The 16,981-nt window shown below is 30.9% G+C and overlaps 1 protein-coding gene across 1 annotated transcript; it reads left to right on the forward strand.

Moving 5' to 3' along the window:
• The first annotated feature begins 3,241 nt into the window (after positions 1-3,241).
• Positions 3,242-4,337, forward strand: LOC114373787 (transcription factor HEC1-like). The gene has a single exon (XM_028331331.1). The coding sequence runs from the start codon at positions 3,476-3,478 to the stop codon at positions 4,202-4,204; it is 729 nt and encodes a 242-aa protein (XP_028187132.1). The 5' UTR covers positions 3,242-3,475; the 3' UTR covers positions 4,205-4,337.
• Positions 4,338-16,981: the final 12,644 nt, after the last annotated feature.

The raw sequence follows: 16,981 nt of genomic DNA on the forward strand, positions 1-16,981 counted from the left end.
TCAAACATAGCAATATATATCTCCCACTCTCAAATGGGTCCCTGCAACAGAGAAGCTAAGATTATAGGTTATTTAGAGAGTATTATTAGATATGCGAATCTTATAAAAGCTAGAGGTGCAGTAACTGTGGTTGGGCTGGCATCATATTGGTTACTAAGAGATATTTAAGTATAATAAATAAATCAAGCACACATTGTTTGAATAATGCATGTGTTTAACCACACAGCAGAATCCGGGAGACATATGATGCATTCCATATATTGCATTTTAACCGACATGATTTTATAAGAACTGTATCAGGGGAATATTTGATTAGAATTTCAAATGATTTTAAAAAAATTATAAAAAATCTTGTAATACTTAATTAAAATTTTAAATATTTTTTTTAAAAAAAAAACAAAATCTGGTGGTATTTAATCGGAATTTTTTATAACTTCAAAAAAGTTTTTGATATTTAAAAATGTACAAATTTAAGTGATTTTTGTTTTTTACGATAATTTTGATAAATTTTTTAAGATTTTTAATATAAAATATTTATCAAATAATTTCACTCAAACCTTTGAGATTTTATTAACCTTTTATTTTCTTTTTTTATTGATTATTAGATTTTCTTTTTTCTCATACATATTTTTTTTATTTTTAATATTCTTTCAGATGAGTGTGCTATATATATATTTTTTATTATTTTGGAATAGAAAATGTTAAATATACTCATTCACTCCATACTTTTTCTTTTATTTTCTAAATTAAAATAATATTTGTATTATGTGATGAAATTGATCATGTTTTTTTATATTGACTAATTTATCACCTGTTCAACACAATGTTTTTTGTGACTGTCACCCTTAATTCTGTCATCTACATAACTTAGTAATCCAGCTATGATTTTTTTTATCCTTACTACTCTCTTTTAATATATGTTTATTTTTGCATCCCATTTAGATTTATTTATCATGAAATAATTGTAGTAATTAAAAAACCAGAAGATCAATGTATACTTTTAAATATATTGTTCAAATTCAAAAGTGAGAATGAGAAGATGTTATTACAAGAAAGATTAATATAGGAAGACATAAAGTTAGAATTAATATAACTATTAAAAAAATTAAAAAAAATATATTGATTTTACTTCTTTTTTTTATCCAAAGTTCATCATTTTTATTATATTTTTATTAACTAATAATTTTGAATATACTTTTAAAAATTCACAGAATTCTTTCAAATCTTATAAATTTATAAAGTTTTTTTAAATTCTTTAAATTCTTATAATACAAATCTAGTAAAATTTAAACTATCATAAAAATATGATAAATCATAATATTCTTACATAATTTTTAAAATTCACATAATTTTTATGCTAAAACAGTCTTTTAAAATTATAATCCAATACACCCTCTTAATTTAGGAATAATTAATGTATTATACAAAAATATTTTTAATTATTAAAAAGTAGTATTATATTGAGAGAGCAAAAGGTGGGCATATGAGCTTGGGTCTCAGTTTAACTCGCAAATTAAACAAGTTTGGTTTGTGGATTAATTAATGAACCAACTTAGGGACCAGTTACTATTTTAAATAGTATTTTTTATATTTTTATTTATATATGTTTGGATAATTACTACTCAGTATTTGATTAATATATGCCGACCTTCTTTCTAGTACATTTGAATATATTTATAATTGTTTGTATAAGAAATTAGAGATATTGAATTTGTATACTGTCTTTCATGTTTGATTATGCAGATTGAGTTTTCTTTTAGATTTTTTTTATTTTTCGTTGATTTTATATTATATATTTTTCAGGTTTTTCATCAATTTTTTTTTAATAATTTCATAATTTTTTGTTTTCAAAGTTTGATATTTTTTACTATTAGGCGGCTTGCAGACTGGCTTTTCCATTAAACTACAGGCTAAGTAGATTGAGTGCAGAACCAAACAAAAGTGTGATTCATTTAACAAAACGGATTAGCCAGTCTAACTCATTTAAATGAATGATTACGGTTTGTCAGTGTACGAATTTATACGGGATAATTTAAAATCACTTATTCAAATACCCGTTAAAGTAATTTTGGGGTTCTATTTACATGTTTAGTCTCATATTATGAAACACATTAGGAATTCAAAATTAATTTTTTTATTAAAACAACTTTAACTAGTTTTTGGCTTAATTAGACACAAAATTTTATAATCGACTATTTTACTAACATATTTTTAAACAAAATTTAATATGACAATTTTGCATACCTCCGGCAACCAGCACATGAATTGAAATGACAGCAAAAATTATAAACACTATGCAACACTGCTAGCTTCAGACTTCAGTGGACTTGCCCTAAGTGCGGTGATAAGTCGATAGAGGGCAACACTTTGATTGTTTCGCATTCATTTCCATTAATTCTTTCCGCCAAGCAATAAGCATATATATAGTTGGGACCACTGTCTCCACGCTCTTATCTCCTTCATCATCTCTGCCTTCGCTGCACCTTTCTCAGTGACGGAGGTAATTAATTAACCCTAGCTTGTAGTAATGAATTTTATCTCCCAATGTTGTTCTGACCAATGTCATGTGACAGGGGGGCTACCCAGCTGTTCCTTTATTATCTCACAAATTAACTGTTAAAATAATTTTATTTTTATTGTTATGAATTTAAAATATTCATCAATTTTGCGAGTTATTAATTTTTACCGATCGAGAAACTCTCCCGTGATTATATTTAATGAAATATAGTTTCTTGATTATATTTTTTTCATTAAAAAGTTTAAACTTAACATTTTGTTTAAGATATTTGAAGTTATTTTCATTCATACAAACGACATATTTGTTAACCGGTAAAATAAAATATTCAAGGGAAAGAAATCGAATAGTTTTGAGTAAAAAGGATGCCATATTGGAAGGAAAGGAATGGAAGCTGGTTCATGCACCTTGCACCAGCATTCAAGCATTATATCCTTGCACCCAAACCCTACCTCAATGCTTGTGGTCCCTTAGCTTCTCATTTTCAACCATTGATCTTAAATGCTTCCAGCTTTGACGGTTCACAAAGATAAACATCAACGGTGGAAAGGAAATCAACCCTCATTCCTAAAGGCAACCCCACACGTCATGGGCGGTCTCAATTAATAAAAATGGCAAGTCCATCATAGATTTTCTTTCCCTTTCCATATATAGATAAAATTATAAAAAATACATTGCTTTCGAATTGCTATAAAAAGGCCTTCCATTACCTGCTGCATTGGTCGGTTACAGAGATAATAATCCTGCAGCACTTTCAGACTTTCTGCAATCTGTGCACTGTTTAATTCCATATTATCCTTTATCTATCTCTTTATCTCTCTTCTGCAAAGTGCAAACCCTACTTACTACTTTCACAGCTCCTACCTCCTATTCCTCTCCCTTCCCATACTCTCTGCTCCTAACTTTTTCTCTCTTCTCCCCTTTCTTCCATTCCTCCTTGTCTCTCGCAACGCGAAATTCATGGACGTGGACATACTGAAAACTTCCACGAGTGACAACATCAGCATGGACATGATGATGACGATGATGCAAATGGAAAAGTTCCCTGAATTTTGTGAACCTTTTTATAACAACAACAACAACACTAGTACTGCTCCTCTCTACCCAGAAAACGAGCTCTTAATAAACTCCACCACCACTCTACCCGTGTTCTCCAACGTTATTAACAACCCAAACGTTATAACTCCACCACCATCTTCCTCTAATTTTATTCAACAACAACCCATGACACCCCATCTTGAACCCAACTTGGAGAAGAGGAATTCTGTGGCGGCTATGAGGGAGATGATTTTCCGCGTAGCAGTGATGCAACCTATTCATATAGACCCTGAATCCATCAAGCCACCGAAGAGAAGGAACGTGAAGATTTCAAAAGATCCGCAGAGTGTGGCGGCGAGGCACAGAAGAGAAAGGATAAGCGAGAGAATAAGGATACTTCAGAGATTAGTTCCTGGTGGGACCAAAATGGACACGGCTTCTATGTTGGATGAAGCCATTCACTACGTGAAGTTCTTGAAGAAGCAAGTGCAGACGCTGGAACAAGCAGGGGCAAGTAGACCCTTGAATGTTGTTGGCTTCCCTACTACTGCGTCCAACGCCAATAATAATAATAGTTATTCTGGTTTTGTGAAGAGTTGTCAGCCTTATCCAATGCTGGGTTCTGCAGCTTCTAAACAATTGCTTAGTTGAGAAGTGTTTGTTTGATACATGCATGAAAAATGAAAATCAATGAATTATATATGTGGTTTTTATTTTATTTTTTATCTTCATAGTATTGTGATCGATCGTGCATGGATTATAAAGACAGTGTTTGTCAGTGTAATTGTCATTGTTTCGAGAATTTCTTTTTCTCTCTTCCAACCTTGCTAAACGGGGAAACCAATTCAATGAACTACTAATTTGAATGAATATATATTATTTTCTTCATTTTTTTTTGTTTGTAATTTTATAATCAGTCTTCACTGATAACGTCCTAAGTCCTTAATTTCACTTCTATCTAATCAGAATGAATGTCAGAAAATATGTTTGAATAATAACAAACAGGCAAATGATCTAGACTCTTACAATCACCGCGATATATATATATATATATATATATATATATATATATATATATATATATATATATATATATATATATATATAAAACAAAAGTTTGACCGATGTAGTGATGTTTTGGTATTCTAAATGCGCAACTCTAATGGGCCAGTTTTAAGTTTTCTGGACATCTGTATCTTTATGAGGGGTCACATGCAAATGGCTTATAGCGGTTTATTTTAAGCATGCTGATCGACGACATTAAGTACACCGCGCAAGCGGTCTGCAGCCTGCATCATGTATGCATATATGCATAATTATTTTGACATATTCGTCACAGTAATAATAAAATTTTATAATGTTATCTTTTTATATCTCTTTATTATTATATCACTAGTCATATTTCATATTTTTCTTTGTTTCTTTTTTTATAAAAAAAATATGATACAAATTTTCATTAAAAAATAATGATATTGGTTGACGAGAAGAAATCAATTTATTTCAAAAATAAAAAGTTATTTTTTACCTTTATCATTCATTTTTTTAAAATTTAATAATTTAAGATTAATTACTTAGGATAACTATTGCATAAGAAAAAAAAATTCTAAAAGAGTTAGTAACTTTTAATCCCTCTTCTTGCTTGATACGTGGATACATGGAAAACTAAAACTACGTGAAAAGCTATTGCAATGAAAGCAAAAAAGAAAAACCAAGGGACCAAATTAAGAAAAGAGATATTATTTTATTTATTTATGTAATACATTTTATATATGGTAACAACTGTTTACATATGCAAAAGTAAGGCTAGGTACAATTACTATCCCCATGTTTTTGCATGGCAAAGAATCTTTTGACGTCGGGATGCATTAGTCTTTTATGCATTACATTTTATAATATATATATATATATATATATATATATATTTATCTTCATCACATTAACTAGTCTCCTATTTTATATTTCTTTCTTTGTTTACATTTTATTGTATAAAGATAATTTCTCCAAAGGAAACAATGTAAACATTTTGATGTGTTTCCGAAGACATTAATACATGGCTTACCACAAGATATTGTTTGTTTCGACTTGAATGAACCTCACAATTTAGTCATTTAAGGTCGGGATATTGAAACTATAAAATAAACCATAAGTCATACACGTTCCACTAATCCCTTAATTAACCTTGATTGGGAGCAACTGCTTCATTATTGTAACAAAAGATATTTTTTATAAGATATTTTATCCAAAAGAAACATATATAAATATGAGATAATTAAGATGATTGATTCATCAAGAAAGTTTGAAAGAAAATGTAATATTGTAGGTACATTTTACGAATAATAAAAATGCTTTAGACATTTTCTACTATTCAATGAAACTTTGTAATTAATCAAATTTGTAACTTTAATGTATCTATATATTGTTGTTCCATTTATACATTCTATATTCGCATAAGTCAAATAGTATGAATGTTTAGACATCAGCATGGATGCTCAAAATGAAAAACGTTGACCTTTGATCGATGTTGAGTACTGAAATCTGAATACATTATTTATTAAGATTCATTATATATTTTCTATTATTGTTTTACATCCACATTTATATGTGTTGAAAAAGAGTTTTAATTATTAAAATTTATACCCTAAAATTTTATATCTAATTCCCATGTATTTGTGTGAAATAGAAAAAATATGTTTTTTTATCCCCACATAAAAACGTAATTGTGGGCATCGGTATAAGGTTTTTGGGTTATGAAAAAAAGTCTATTGTTCTTTCTAGATCGGCCTTTTAATTCCCTTATATGTAATATTTTAACATTTTACGCAAGAATTTAAGAAGCTTAAAAAAATAACGTGAGACAAATATTCCTTTATATATAATATTATGTATTGTTTCTTATGTCTATTAATTCACTAACCCAGACACGATAAATTATTAGATAGTTACCATGTGTCTATAATTCTGCATTTTCTTTGACACGTACTTAAAATTTCCTGTTTTAAAAAATAACAATATTTGATTATATATATAGTATAGGAATTATTATAAATCATAATGACTCTGAACCAGCTAATAATTTATCTCCACGTAGTCATTTATATATTTATTCTAGAGAAGAAAATAGCCCATGAGGTTAAACGAAGTAGGTTGCCTCCCGCGGCAAGGTCTAATGATTTGGTTGTTCGTGTCTCAAGGATCATGCCTCAGAAATGTCACATTTTTATTTTATTTTCCTTACACTATAAGGGGATCAAAGTCTACATTAGAAAAAAAAGAAGGTGAGAAAAATATGCAGAAGTCACTAGCGAATGTGGCCCATGTGAAAATAGTCTACTAGGGTCCCATGCACCCAAAGAGATAGGATATTTAATTATTATCTGATAGTGAATAAAAACTAAAGCACCACGGGGCACCTTGCTATCAGCATATGCATTATCTCTGCACCTTGCCACCTTCTGTATAGTGCATTGTATCCTCCTCTGACACATTCCTTATCGTATTCCCATCTTTCCGTTTTACTTTGCCTTTCTATTTTTTTGCATACATCATTCTTCATATTTTATTTTAATATTATATATGAGATCCACTTACTCATTCATCCTCATTTATAATAAATAATTAATCTTAACAGTTAAACTTTAAAAAATAAATAATTTAAAAGAGAAATAACTCTAAAAAAACTTATATATATATATATATGTGTGTGTGTGTCGGTGTACGTTCCTCGAGGAGCAATATTAGAGCTTATCCCATTCCATCTAGCTAGGACAATATATCTGCAGGTGAATTACAGGTACAGGTAGAGTCTTCTTAGTTATATATATATATATATATATATATATATAATATTGGTACCAGTAGTATGTATTCATAAAATGAGTTAACATTTACATATCGATACATCCTTCAATTGTATCCGTAGGTCAGAAAAAGACATAAGTAGGAGAAAAAAAAGCCAGTGAGAATTCATTCAATTTTTTTAGCCATCTATCGTGAAAATGCAAGAAAAATTCAGACACTATAGCTTTAGCATTTAATATTTCCTTATCTATAGTTATTATAATATTGTTATATTCTCTATTACAATGGGCGCAGTTGTAGAACTTCATATATGGCACGCTGTGGTATAAAAGAATCTCAACTTTATAATTTCCTAATTAATAATTATATCAATTTGCTTGAATAATTAAGTAATTAAGGCCAGGGCATCAAATTTTATAAAATTATTTTAATAATATTTATCAATTGATTGAATTTATTTAAAAAACAATGCGTTCTGTTCAAGTCACATGCTTCTTCTTTATCAAGTTACAAGGATGATTTTGGTACCTGTATTTGCTTTTATCAGGGTCTCATACTTTTCAAATCAAAGAAATCTGGTGCAAGTATTAATACTATGTCCAATTTTTAACAATTGGGTTAATAGATTATATTATGCGATATGTGATAACGGATTCAAATGACTTGACATGCCACAATATTAATATCGATGCTTTTAAAATCAATTAAACTGGTTATGAAATCGATCAAAGCATTGATACAAGCTAGGTTCAATTGTTCAATTGTGGTTGGATTAATATTGAATGAGTATTAATATAATAAAAAAAAAACTTTATCATACTAAAAAATAAAAATAAAACATAATTTTAAAAGTTTTTAACATTTAAACCAAATACAAAAGATCAAATCGAATATATTGTAATACTTAAAGTCAAAGTTTTCACAATACACGCCAACAATTATTAATTTTTTAGAAGCGTCAACAATTATTAATAATAACAAGTTTACATTTAGAATAAATCTAATACGACAAATATAGGAATAAAAATACAATTAAGCGTATATAATATCTTTTCATTTGTGAATAATATACTTGTTTAGGGGATATTTAGATAAAAACTAATCCATGTTAATTGGTTTGGGTTGATTTTTTTTTAAATGGCAATTTGAACCAGAACTGATTTTTTTATCCATGAAAATCAAATACAATTCTAAGAGATTTACAATAACTCAAGTATATTGTTCGACTAAGTGAACTAGGCCTCATTGACACCATACCTTGATTTAGGTAAAGTCATCGGGCCTCCTAATAAAAATATATAAAACATGAAAAATATGGGAAAAACTATAAAATTGTAATAAAAGAAAACAAATTAATAATATAAAAAATAGAATTATAAAACACGCAGATAAAAAAAATAGAAGCACGTAACATAAAAATTATAAGATTACAAAATTACACAATATAAAAAAAAATAAAACTTGCAACAATAATATAGGTTTGAATCGGTTGGAGTGCCCCAAAAGTCAAATCCAATACTTGAACCAAGAGGAAAAAAGGAAATATAGCCCTTTTGTAAGTGTTTAACGGGCTGCTTTAGCCAGCTGGGTCCATGAACTAAGAAGTAATAAAAAAAACACTGGGCCTTGTTTCTAAAATACGTATACTATTCAAAGATTATATTATTATATCAGTTTGATGCTTTTTTATTTTCTCACTTTTTTTGGTGATTTTTACTGACTATGTATATTATATTTTCAGCCAAAAGTTTCACAGGCTATACATAAAAAAAGGTTTTTATAGAATAATGTTTTTTGTCTTTTTTTTCGTCATGGCCTTTTATTTTTTCATTGGATGGGCTCAAAGTGGGGACCAGACCGGAATAGCCCCTAATGATTCAAGTTAGAAATAGTGAATGGGCTGTAGCAGAATGAGATGGCCCAGTCATTTCTAGAAATGACTTCTTAGTTCTCATCCCGTTTTTCCCATAAGTTTGAGCCATTGTCTATATTTTTTCTTTTCCCTGAGGGCTTCTTGTTTACGTTATCTATCTTTTCTTATAATTTTAATATAATTAATTTTATACCAAATAATATAATAAAATGTTTAAAATTACGTTAATAATAAATTATTTCTAATTTAGAAATGATATCTTAAAGAATAATTATTTTTTTCTAAATGGTAAAGTTATTTTTGAAGTGTAAAGATTAGTATGTTTGTGAACCTTTGAGAAATAAGTTGTCAATGAAAATTTTGAAAAGTTTTGCTTTTCCTAAAATTACTTATCCTCATTTTACAAAATTAATCTTAAAATTTTCACAAGTTAACCGAATGAAATAACAATGTACAAATGGCTTTTTCAGTTGGGACATTGATCATATCCAAACACATTATTAATCTTCTCATTAGAATTTTTATTATTACATGTGTATTTTTAATGGATTTTGTATAAAAAGTGTTCTTTCTTGCGGAATTTTGTTCTCGAGTTTATGGATAATTGGTTCCTGGATAGTTTCTCTGCAAGGAATATGACATGTTTTGCAAGTTGCGACAACATTTTCCGTTACAAATGTAAAAACAAAAAACATTTTACAATAAATTTTGTAGGTAAATCAGCAGCAAAGAGCTGGTTCTGCAAAAAAAAAAAAAAAAGGGTACATAACAGGTTCTGTACATAAAACTGCACGAGATTTTTTTAGTTTTTTAACAAAGTAGAAAAAAATTGTAAGTAAATTTTCTGAAATGTTTTACAAAATAATATTTTTTAGTCACAAAATTTCAACATAATTTTATTTTGTAAATAAGATATGATTTTAAAATCTTTTAATATTAATAATTTTTTGTTATTATAGTAAACTAATTTATTTAGTTCTATTTTTGTTGTATGAGATACCCGCATTTAAAACTTGACAATATTTTGGATAGGATTTTTTTTTTAAATGCGGGAAACAAAAAACATTACTTTTAATTGTAAAAAAATTATACAAATCACATGTAGAAATTAAAATTTATTATTTAAGAAATATTTTAAATTGTTTAATAAATAATAAATTATATTCTTATCGAATTTGGAATTATTTTTTCTTCTCCCAAATAAAATATACATATCTAACATGTGGTGCTTCTGAACATGTGACTTGGTGATTGTGAACATGTTGACTTGCTGGAAAGAATATTAAAGAACGAAGCACGAGGTGCTGCTTCGTGGTTGTTGACTTGTTTTTATTGAAAATTGTCGTTACCACACACATCGTTGTAATAACTTTAAACATGAATTAATTTTTTTTGTTTTATTCTTTGTGCTGACTGGACTTTGGAAATTGCCCAATGCCCCAACACTCCAATAGCTCAATACGGTTTTTTAATACATATTATATATTATCCGTACATTTTTTACACTGTATAATACAGTAATATCATAAATCCACGCGACAGCAGCAAAATACTTTTTTTTTTTTTAAGGAATCATATTTTCGTTAATGGAAATATATTTAAAGATTAAGTTTTTGTTAAGTTAAATTGATCTATACGTCTCTTTAGCATTATTAAATATTTATTTAAGTACCTGATTTAAAAATTAATTAAAGCACTGTATCAAAAAAATCTTCAAAATGCAACCAAAAATAAATAAAAAATTTCAAAAACACCATCATTGAGTTCCTGATAAATATATTTAATGTGTCGCTCTAAATTAATGAAAAATGTTAGGTATCATAGGCTGATAGCGATTTATTATAATCATTACGCGGCATTTGATGAAGGACCAACAAGAGCATGTGTAATTATTTTTTTACCAAAAAAGAACGTGCACAATTAATACAATTATCTATTCCTTCAAAAAAATTAATACAATTATACTAATTTTTGTTTCTTTAACTCAATTTGAGATAACACGTACCAAATGCACTAGCATGATGATGATAGTAATTCTCATTGCTGTGGAGCACCACCAGAGGGCTAGAAAATCTTCTGCATCCATATCAACCTGCAGTATCTTACTCTGATTTCTTGCACTTATAAAGTAGATTGTTTCCTTTCTTTACAGTTCACTATATAAACTTTGTCATATGTTCCCATTGCACTCTGTTGTTTTGTAACTTAATTATCATTTACTCATCACAATTAAAAATAATAATAATTAGGATTTAGGGTTTTGAGTTAGGGATATATGTTGTTGGTACGCAATGAACTTCAAGAATTTGAAGTATTAAACATAAATAGATTTGGAACAGAATTTTCTTTTTGTACTAATAAAAGAAAAGTGCAAAAATTGAGGGAAAAAATAATAAGTTATTTCATTAAAAGTAACATGTCATTAGTATTTAGCTTTTGCAAATATTTAATGATATTGATTTCCAATAATTCAAATTAGATGAAGAAGGAGTAAGCTCGACGTCCCATCAAATTTCTATAATTATAATTGATAAAGAGTATTTTTTTAGTTCTTTTAACACATATAATAATTTATACAACAATTATATTGTATTTTATTTTTTTATTCTAATTTATGTCAACCATTCTATCATTTATTATATTTTAAATTTAAATTTCTCTCTTTTTTTTAGAAGCTCTCTTTTTTTCTGTTAGTTGTACATTTTATTTTATAATTTGTTATATAAATATCATTTCTCTCTAAATAATAATCAAATTTCTTTAATTAAAATGATGGTTTTCTTCTATTGTATGAACATATATTAGCTTTTGCAACTAGGAAAAGCAAGAGTTTATTTTCTGAGCTAGGATATATTTTTGGAAGTAACATATATTCAAAAAATTCCTTAGAAAATCCACAAATAATACTTTTTATTAGTAAAAAAACATAAAAAAAACACTAATTACAATGCACAAATAAGGTTTTAATAACATCCTTTAAAAATAGATTATTCATGCCATTAGGACATAAGATGCCAAAACATAACGTTACTTCAGTAGAGGCTATAGCTTTTTTAACCCAATTAGCAAAATGATTTCTAATAGCAACAACACAACTCGAGCTAGCAGGCTCAAAAGACCCACCAACAGACCAATTTACTTCAACGATTATGTGTAAAAGGAATGATGATAGAATTATTAATTCAGTTGAAGAAGATTCCTCACTACCTTGACCATAATTTTATTACAGTCACCTAAAAACATATTACAAAATTTGTTATTACAATTCTCTTCAACAAATTATCCTTTGTAATTCACTGTAAATACTGCAAGAATGAATAAAACAAGGAGGGAAGTTTATCAAATAATTTTTAGTTCCTTTTAGTATATTAGTGTCCCAACAATTTGGTCTGACCATTCCTTTTTCTGCTCCCTCTGTTCTCACCATGCCCAACCACTACACCCGCTAAACCACCTCAGACCGCCTGGAAGAAGCCATAAACTGCCTCACGTAGGACCAACATATCCTCACTCAGAACCATGCTTCCCTCTCCTAGGCCCATAAAACTCTCAATAGCAAAATTAATTCCATATTGGAACAACTTGCTGCAATTACAATCACCCTTACCTCGCTCAAATCCCCTCCGTCTTGTCCCTACCCTTGCGCCGATATGAGACTTGAGGTTCCTCGGTTTTATGGCCAGGATCCTCTAGGTTGGATTTTCAAGATTACACAAATTTTTAATTATCAAGGTGTACCTGATGCAGAGCATCTCACTATCATCTCCTTCTACATTGAAGGTCCAGCCCTCTGCTAGTATGAATGGATGTCTCGCAATGGCTTCCTCACGACATGGTTAGCCATGCTTCACGCTTTGGAGTCGCATTTCTCCCCATCCTTTTACGACGATCCTCACAATGCTCATTTCAAACTCCAACAACACGAGTTCATGAATGATTGTCTCACGGAGTTTGAGCGGCTTGCCAATAGAATCATGGGCCTCGTACCATTATTTCTCTTCAGCTACTTCATTTTTGGACTAAACCTCGAGTTGCACCGTGAAGTCCAGGCCCTACAACCCATGTCCCTTTCGCAGGCCATCTCCTTGGCCAAATTATAGGAAGACAAACTTTATGACCATCGCCACGATGCTCGATTTTATTCCCCTCCCACGGCCTCCCCAATGCCACTTACCACCGCAACTCACCATTGATGAGTTACTTGAAGAATTAGGTTGCGCATCGTGGTTCTTGAAACTCGACCTGAGCCAGGGATTTCATCAAATTTGTATAGCTGCAGAAGACATCCTTTCGAACTCACCAGGGCCATTGAGTTCAAGGTAATGCCATTCGGCCTCTGCAGCGGACCCTCTACATTTCAAGCAGCTATGAATGAGCTGTTGAAATTGTTCCTCCATAAATTTGTCGTTGTTTTTTTTATGACATTTTGGTCTACAACCCTTGCTTATCTTCCCACCTGTGCCATTTGGAAGTAGTGCTCACCACCCTTTCCCAAGGTGAATTTTACTTACGTCGCTCAAAGTGTCTATTTGCTAGGAACCAACTCCATTATCTTGGTCATATCGTTTTAGATCAAGGTGTTGCTCCTAAACCTAATATGATTCAAGCTATGCTTGGTTGGCTGCGCCCTTCCTCTCCCATAAAACTACACGAATTTTTGGTTTTAGCTGGCTTTTATAAAAAATTCATCAGGGGATATGTGTCCATTGTTGGCCCGTTCATTGCTCTGCCTTTCAAGGACCAATTTCTTTGGAACTCAAGATGTTGAGTTAGCCTTTACACAACTCAAGCAACTCATGACTGAGGCACCAGTGCATGCTACCCCGAACTTTTCTATTCTGTTCATTCTAGAAACCGATGCCTTTGGTTCTACCATGCGAGTTGTCCTTATTTAGAACTCGCACCTAATCGCCTTTTATAGCAAGTTCCCCCCCCCCCCCCCCCCCCCCCCGCCTCCAACGGGCTTCCACATATGTCCGTGAATTACACGCCATAACATCAGCAGTTCGCAAATAGTGCCATTACTTGCTTAGCCACCCCTTCACCATACTCACTAATAACAAGAGTTTGAAGGAACTCATGTCGCATGTTATCCAAACTCTTGAACAACAAATTTATTTATCCAAGTTACTTGGTTATGACTACACCATCCAATACAAGTCAAGTGTTAGTAATGTTGTGGCAGATGCTTTGTCTCGTGTCGTCCCACCATTGGATGGTTAGCTTTTCATTCTGTCGATGCCCAATTTCGACTTCTTGGAGTAGTTACGCCAATCACTTCATTCTTCCATCATTTATTTGGATTTGTTGGAGAATATCAGACAACGGCCTAAGCAGCATTCTGGTTTCAAGGTCGACCGTAAGCTTATCTTTTTTCAGGAAAGGATATGGATTCCTTCGGACAATCATTTAAATTCTCCTGCTATAGTTTCACGCCACCCCTATGGGCGATCACATAGGGGTTGCCAAAACCCTCCATAACCTTCAAGACAACTTCTTCTGACCGCATATGCATTGTGATGTTCGTCACTATGTGTCTGAATGTCTCATCTATCAACAGACAAAGTACGAGACTAGGAAACCAGCAAGGTTGCTTCAGCCCCTACCTATTCCAGCTTCTTCATGGGAGGACCTTTCTTTAGATTTTATTATTGGGTTACTGCAATCACACGGGCACATAATTATTTTGGTGATTGCTGATCGTTTTCCAAGGGCATTCACTTGGGAGCCCTTCCTTCAAGATATACTGCCCATACAGACGCTTTACTTTTTCTGGATTTGGTTTGCAAGCTTTGCGACTTTCCATAGAGCTTGGTGTCAGATAGGGACCTGCTGTTCATTACCAATTTCTGATGTAAATTATTTCGCTTGAGTCACACCAAGTTATGGATGAGTACCTCTTATCACCTAGGAACCAACGGGCAGACTGAGGTTCTCAATTGAACCTTGGAAAAATATATTTGTTCCTTTGTCCATGACAGGCCAACCCTCTGGTTCAAGTTCCTGGCTTTGGCAAAATGGTCGTATAATACTTCAGTCCATTCCGACACCGGTCTATCACTATTTTGTAGTGACTTATGGCAAACCTCCTCCGTCAATTTCTAATTACTTGTAGGGCTCTTCCTCGATAGAAGTTGTTAATTCATTAATGATGACTCACACTGCTATTCGCTCCACTCTACACCATTGTCTCCTTAAGGCTTAAACTACTATGAAGCATTCCGCTGATGCTCATTGCAATGGCGATTCTTATAATGCTGGTGACTGGGTGTATGTTCATCTCCGCCTTTACCACCAAACGTCTCTTTCTCCAACATATGCCAAATTGTCCAAACGCTATTTTGGATCCTTTCCAAAATTCATTGTTTTTCATGTTTCTTTATTGAAATTGCACCAGGGAACACCGTCGGATTCTCTTGAACCCCTGCCCTCCCTTTCGTCAAACAATAATCTAATGGTCGAACCCATTACTATCCTGGATTGGAAATGAGACTCCACTACATCACCTCCCTCCAAATTGGTGCTTGTTTAGTGGCTAGGCTTGGCCCTGAGGACTCTACTTACGAAAATTGGGATGATATGCAACAAGCCTATAACCTTGAGGACAAGGTTATTCTTCCAGCTGGGGGTGTTGATAGCAACAACACCACTCGAGCTAACAGGCCCAGAAAACCACCAACAACTCACTTCAATGATTATGTGTAAAACGGGTGATTATAAAATTACTAATTACGTTGAAGAAGATTCCCCACTACCTTGACCACACTTGTGTTATAACCACCTAGAAGCATATTACAAAATTTGTTAATACAACTCTCGTGCAATAAATTATCCTTTGTAACTCACTATAAATACCACAAGAATGAATAAAACAAAGAAAGAAATTTATCAGATGATTTTTAGTTCCTTTTAACATATTAGTGTCCTAATAATTTTCCTTTCCAAGGGTGTGACGGGTTGAGGTGCCAATCCACCAAGATATTTATGCAATAATGAATACTCCAATCAAACCATTTTGTTTCTATCAATTTTTTTTAAGAAAATACTTTCAAATTCTTCTCTTTTAAAAACTTATTTAAACATCTTAAAAATATTTAAAAAGTAATTATTCAAAAAATCATTTTTCACAACAAAACAATGTTAAACTTAAAAACAAACAATATGTAATTCTTTTTTGTGTTTTTAGTCATAAAAAATGAGAATAAATCACGTGGTTCTGGCCGGGATCGGAATAAATGATCTGTTTCACTGTTTTTTTATTTTTGTCCTTCCATCACGCCATTGGGCCGTCCAATTTTAAGACATTGCAGTAATAGTTAAACCACAACATTACACCATCTGCAATAAAAATATATCAATTAACACTTAAGAATCACATGTTAAAAATACATTGAGAGTTAAACACTTAAACGTGTAATATAATTTCTACCCAATAAAAATATTAATCCATTAACATAAATATTATGAATTTACGTATGATATATGAATGATATAATTGATAATCTATACTATTAAATAAATATAAAATTATTTTAAATTAATTTTATTGATATAAAAAATTGAGTTTGCGGTCAACAAATCTTGAAGCGTATACTTTCGAGTAAGATTGAGAGTATCTGTACTATGAAATTTGACTACACAAAGAAAAAACTATACACAAGAAAAAATATTAATATTTTATAATTAATGCATAACTAACCAATAACCATGGGAAAAAGAATTGCATCGCAACTATATATATATATAATCACTAAAGG

Source organism: Glycine soja, chromosome 11, assembly GCF_004193775.1.
Source record: "Glycine soja cultivar W05 chromosome 11, ASM419377v2, whole genome shotgun sequence".
Taxonomy (NCBI): Eukaryota; Viridiplantae; Streptophyta; class Magnoliopsida; order Fabales; family Fabaceae; genus Glycine; species Glycine soja.

Bases quoted from the DNA above. Each gene is read 5' to 3' on its own strand.
- LOC114373787 (XM_028331331.1), top strand. From the start codon at position 3,476: ATGGACGTGGACATACTGAAAACTTCCACGAGTGACAACATCAGCATG.